Source organism: Neomonachus schauinslandi, chromosome 2 (genome assembly GCF_002201575.2).
Source record: "Neomonachus schauinslandi chromosome 2, ASM220157v2, whole genome shotgun sequence".
NCBI classification, from domain to species: domain Eukaryota; kingdom Metazoa; phylum Chordata; class Mammalia; order Carnivora; family Phocidae; genus Neomonachus; species Neomonachus schauinslandi.
The window spans coordinates 146,277,484-146,283,830 of record NC_058404.1 but is presented as its reverse complement, the minus strand read 5'-3'; the positions used below and the strand labels follow the sequence as shown (position 1 = coordinate 146,283,830).

The 6,347-nt window shown below is 37.9% G+C and overlaps 1 protein-coding gene across 1 annotated transcript in view; it reads left to right on the top strand.

Moving 5' to 3' along the window:
* The first annotated feature begins 3,764 nt into the window (after positions 1-3,764).
* The window catches only part of NPFFR2 (neuropeptide FF receptor 2), a 14,529-nt gene continuing 11,946 nt past the window's right edge, over positions 3,765-6,347 (top strand). The window contains 1 exon segment of the mRNA XM_021702282.1: positions 3,765-4,092. Coding sequence (XP_021557957.1) covers positions 3,765-4,092 — 328 coding nt within the window.

Here is a 6,347-nt window from a genome sequence, read left to right as displayed (position 1 = left end):
CTGAACAAAATCTGATTTTAGTTTATCAATAATTCACTGAAAGAGGAGGAAAAGCAACATCTCTCAAAAAACTGACATGGAGGTTAAGTTGATACGCGGGAAGGTTTTGAAAACCTTGTTCCATCTCAACCTTCCTCATACCCTTATCTTAACACATACACAATGAATGCATATCTGCTTCTGAAACATGTGGTGGCTTTCAGTTAGGGTAGAAGAAAAAAGAATGTGAACATATAAAGCATACCTCTTACGACATACTCCACCCAATATATTTTCCAGCTGTACCTGAATCTGTGGACAGATGTTTCTTAGCAATAACTTTTAGCTACCTACAGTGTTCTCATGAAGTTCTCATTTATGTTTACAGCATTTCCTTGCTTTAGATACAAATGTCTTTAAGTATTTGTTGAATGCTTTTCTTTTGGCTACTTTGAAACGATTTTTATCAAGCTAGTGGATATTCTGTCAGGCTGTGACAGACCCCCAGACATTCTCAGCTTGATTCTGTCTAGCAGAATACATCTAGTCTTACTCAAATCATATTCTTTTCTTCTCTGCAAGCCCTCACCCTATCCCACTCTCTTTCTTTTCATTTTTCATTTTTATCTGGGCTCAGGGACATTAAATATTGAAAAGCAGAGATGAGCTTTAAAAATTAGAAGGGAAGAAATAAAATGGCAAAATATTGGAGAAAAATCACTTTTTATTGGCTTGTTTTATATTTATATACTCGTTTTATAGTAACTTATCTTGTTCACTCTTCCCTGTACCTAAAATAGAGAAAACTATCCAAAGTATCTGAAATGAATACTACATATCTTAATCTTTATGCAGTATTTACAAGAATAAACATGCTCCCCTAAAATGATACAGATATGTACTTGAAAGACTGGAAAATAGAGTGATAATGAGGTACTACTGCAAACTGGGGTCTGATTATCTCACCAGTTCAAAGTCCCTGAAATTATTTCCCCCCGCCAAAAAAAGGGCAGCTTTTTTTGGGGAGCTCAGTTGTGTAAGTCTACTGTCAAATTCATTTTCCTTTAAAGGCACATATAACCTTCTGTCCAACCAATTTAGAAGGTATGCAGAAAAGAGTTAACAAGCAGGCCTGAGCCTGCTATCTTTAGAAAGGACTGCTTGCAAGGTCTGCCCTTGGTTAGAGTGTGGGAACTTAAGTCTAAAACAGTTCCCTATATTGATATAAAGTGTCCATAAATGACAAGAGTGGCTTATTATACCTGATCTGTACAAACAACATTGTTCCTGCTGCACACCTACTTTCCATCAGGGAGTATGAAATTTTGATACCCCTAGGAGGAAGGTACCATGTGACCATTCTCCAATTAAAAACCCAGGGCACTGAGTTTCTAATGAGCTTCCCTGGTAGACAACACTTCACACATTTGTCAAACTCATTGCTGGAGGGATTAACTCACTGTGTGACTTCACTGAGAGAGACTCTTAGAAGCTGGTTTCCTGCAGATTTTACCTTATGTGCCTTATTATTTGCTGATTTTGCTTTGTATCCTTTTTGTTTTGTTTTGTTTCTCTTTATGTCGGCTCCAAAAAATCTTTTCAACTTTTTTTTTATTATTCATTTTTTATTATGTTATGTTAATCACCATACATTACATTATTACTTTTTGATGTAGTGTTCCATGATTCATTGTTTGTGTATAACACCCAGTGCTCCATTCAATACATGCCCTCTTTAATACCCATCACCAGGCTAACCCATCCCCCCACCCCCCTCCCCTCTAGAACCCTCAGTTTGTTTCTCAGAGTCCATAGTCTCTCATGGTTTGTCTCCCTCCTCCGATTCCCTCCCTTCATTTTTCCCTTCCTACTATCTTCTTTTTTTTAACATATAATGTATTATTTGTTTCAGAGGTACAGGTCTGTGATTCAACAGTCTTACACAATTCACTGCGCCCACCATAGCACATACCCTCCCCAATGTTTATCATCCAGCCACCCCACCACTCCAGCAATCTTCAGTTTGTTTCCTGAGATTAAGAATTCCTGATATCAGTGAGATCATATGATACATGTCTTTTCTCTGATTGACTTATTTCACTCAGCATAATACCCTCCAGTTCCATCCACGTCATTGCAAATGGCAGGATTTCATTCCTTTTGATGGCTGCATAATATTCCATTGTATTTATATACCACATCTTTATCCATTCATCTGTTGATGGACATCTTGGCTCTTTCCATAGTTTGGCTACTGTGGACATTGCTGCTATAAACATTGGGGTGCACGTACCCCTTCAGATCACTACATTTGTATCTTTGGGCTAAATACCCAGTAGTGCAATTGCTGGATTGTATGGTAGCTCTATTTTCAACTTTTTGAGGAACCTCCACACTGTTTTCCAGAGTGGCTCCACCAGCTTGCATTCCCACCAACAGTGTAGGAGGGTTCCCCTTTCTCTGCATCCCCGCCAACATCTGTCGTTTTCTGACTTGTTAATTTTAGCCATTCTGACTCGTGTGAGGTGGTATCTCATTGAGGTTTTGATTTGGATTTCCCTGATGCCGAGTGATGTTGAGCACTTTTTCATGCGTCTGTTGGCCATTTGGATGTCTTCTTTAGAAAAATATCTGTTCATGTCTTCTGCCCATTTCTTGATTGGCTTATTTGTTCTTTGGGTGTTGAGTTTGATAAGTTCTTTATAGATTTTGGATACTAGCCCTTTATCTGCTATGTCATGCCCAGGTTTGGTGATTTACTGGAAGGATTCTTGCTATAATATTAGCTGTGAATACACTATATGCTAAGTCCTCTGAATCCTTCCAGTAAATCATCAAACCTGGGCATGTTCTTGAGGACCTATGACACACAAGGGTGACTGAAATGTCTAGGTGAAGATATATAGATTCTAAATAAAAATATTTATTGAATACATTCTATGTGAATGGAATTATGTAAAGTGAAACCAAGGCAAGTGTGAACTTATTTTAAGAAATTCATAGTGTAGTGGCTATCCATGCATATATAAAAAGAATATTCAAGGGGTGCCTGGGTGGCTCACTTGGTTAAGCAACTGCCTTTGGCTCAGGTCATGATCCTGGAGTCCCTGGATCGAGTCCCGCATCGGGCTCCCTGCTCGGCGGGGAGTCTGCTTCTCCCTCTGATCCTCCTCCCTCTCCTGCTCTCTGTCTCTCATTCTCTCTCTCGCAAATAAATAAGATCTTAAAAAAATATATAAAAAATAAAAAAAATAAAAAGAATATTCAATTAACTGACTCAAAGCAGAATAAGGAATCTGTAAGAAGCTTATTTCAAAGACAGTTTTGAAGATGTAGACACATCATCATGTTTAAATTGCCAGGAAAGCTAAAAACCTGTAACTTAGCCTTAAAGGAACAAGTAGGTTTTGACAGGTTATGATACCTGGAGACAGGAGAAAGGGAGTTTTAAAAGGTCTCACTTAGAGTTTCCCTTGAAACTTTGCAAATGGATAGGAGGTGTAATAAAGTGAAATATAGAGCATATTGAGGACATAAAAAAATAATACTAATTGTTACTTATGAAACAAAGTGGAAATTTCAAATCTTCTTGGTTAAAATCCTAATAATTTGAATACTTTATTTATAACTCTGTTCCATGCAAAATTAATGGATTATTATAGAAGGACCATCAAAATCCCCTAGCATTTTAAAAGTGTTCTTTTTAAACTTGGGTACAGAACTTATGTTCTACCAGCTTCTAATTATGCTTTTTCTTTTCTACCTCTCCTTTGTTCAGGTCCATCATGAGTGAGAGATGGGACTCAAACTCTTCAGAAAACTGGCATGACATTTGGAGTGTCAATGACACAAAGTATCACCTATACTCAGATATCAATATCACCTATGTGAACTACTATCTTCACCAGCCTCAAGTGGCAGCAATCTTCATTATTTCCTACTTTCTGATCTTCTTCCTGTGCATGGTGGGAAATACAGTGGTTTGCTTTACTGTAATGAGGAACAAACATATGCATACAGTCACTAATCTCTTTATCTTGAACCTGGCAATAAGTGATTTACTGGTTGGCATATTTTGTATGCCTATCACGCTGCTGGACAATATCATAGCAGGTACGTTGACTTGTGTACAGTGCAAGATGATAGCAGGAAACCTCTGTCCCCTATCCCTGCACCTATGGCAGGGCCATCCATTCACTTGCAAATATTTATGGAGTTCCAAGAATTGCTCCAGGTACCTGCCCTCATAGAGTCTACATTCTAAAGGAGGAGAAAGAAAATGAGCAAATAGATATAAGTAGTCAGAGGTTAATAAGAATTAGGGATAAAAAACAAAGCAGGTGACAGAGATGAAGAGTAGAAACTCATTTTTAGAGTATTCACTGAAGGTCATCAGAAAATGAGATCTAACATTTCTTACTAAAGACTTTGAATTTGCTTGATATAGTTCAGGGCACCTATAATGTAGTAGAAATATTATTGGTAATAGTATGTACTATAAAGTTCAAGGAAGTGTTAAGTCTGGTTTCAACGGATCCAATGTCTTCAATTTAACAGGCAGATATTGAGGCCCTCTTGTGGTTAGCTAGGAAGATTTCCAATAGTTTTTGAGGGAAGAGGGAGCAGCAGTCCCAGTGATTTCTCAAAAAGTGGTAGCTCATCAGTGATAATGTACATATGCAACACAAATAACTTCACATTGTAGTAGTGGTTAGAGTACTACCCTAGAGTACTTCTGGCCTGTATGACTACTTCTCTAGTACTACATTATATACCCTGGAAGTGCAGGGGCACTGTATCTCCAGCTCCCAGAGCCATTTTGGTGCATAGTACCTGCTTAACAAGTATTTGTTGTATTAATTAATGAACAGTATTCAAGATATTCATATTCCAAATCTGTATAAGAAAAAAAAATGATGGAAGCTGGGTGGGGGGATGGGGTAACTGGGTGATGGGCATTCAGGAGGGCACTTGAAGTAAGGAGCACTGGGTGTTGTATGCAACTGATGAATCACTGAATTCTACCTCTGAAGATAATAATACAGTATATGTTAATTAAATTGAATTTTAAAAAATTTCAAATGATACCATAGTTGCATATCAAAAATATTTAGAGCAGCCATGAGCCCTATTGTAGTTCTTAGCCTTTCATAGCATTATCAGTTTACTGAAGAATAAGAGGTTTCTCTTTAGAGTTAACTTCTGTTTCCTTCCTGCCTCTGGAGTGGGAGCCAGGGAGAGTTTAAGAGTGCCTCTTTTAGCATCTGTACTCATAGATTCTGCATTTTTGTGAGGTCTAGCATTAAAAAAATATTTATCAAGAATGTACATTTTAGGGCGCCTGGGTGGCTCAGTCGGTTAAGCGTCTGCCTTCGGCTCAGGTCATGATCCCAGGGTCCTGGGATCGAGCCCCGCATCGGGCTCCCTGCTCTGCGGGGAGCCTGCTTCTCCCTCGCCTCCCGACTTGTGCTCTCTCTCACCATCTGTCTCTCTCTCTCAAATAAATAAATAAAATCTAAAAAAAAAAATAAAAAAAAAAAGAATGTACATTTTAAAAACAAAGGATGTACATTTTTAAGATACTGTGCTAGGCAAAAAGAATGAAAGAATTGATTTAAATTATTGTTATTGCTCTCAAGAAACTTATTTTGCCAGTAAGAAATGCTCTCAGTATCTCCCTCCTATAAGTATTTATAATGAAATTATCTCAACTTTTCCATACACATTATTACCCTTCCTTACCCCTGATTCCCATTCGTGGGAGGCAGCCACATTCAGCATGTTGCCTTTATTTTCCGTAGTTACTCTCCTATTTCTAAGCTACCTGTTTCCATTATTATGTATTATCTTCACACTGTGGGAGATGTACTTTAGTTGTCTTAATCCTCTCCTACCACAAGAGGTAGTGTCCCTCACCAGACTCCACTGAAATGACATAGAGCAAAAGAACATAAATCCATAGAAACTGTCAGATACTGCCGAGTGTGAAGCTGGGAAAGCAGGACTGGCTGGAATCATGTACAAATGCAATCAGATGCATTTATATAGACATACAAATACACATTCACACTCTTTCCCAATGTAATTATAATATTTTGTTAAGTCAGTACGCAGAGAATACATTCCTATTGTTTCATGTAGCTTAGCCCTGCTGAGGCATGTTGAGTGCTAGGACATCAATTTCTTTCTTATAAAATGTTTTCTTGGATTTAATAAGGGCATCATGTTTTGATTTACTTAGTTTGGGGTATGTACGTATAAGTAATATATTCTCAAATTCTCTTCCAGGAGTGTTAATTTCTTGTAAATACCTTCAAACATATCAGGCAACATGTGAATTGCATCTTTTTTCTAGAGATTCTCCCCCC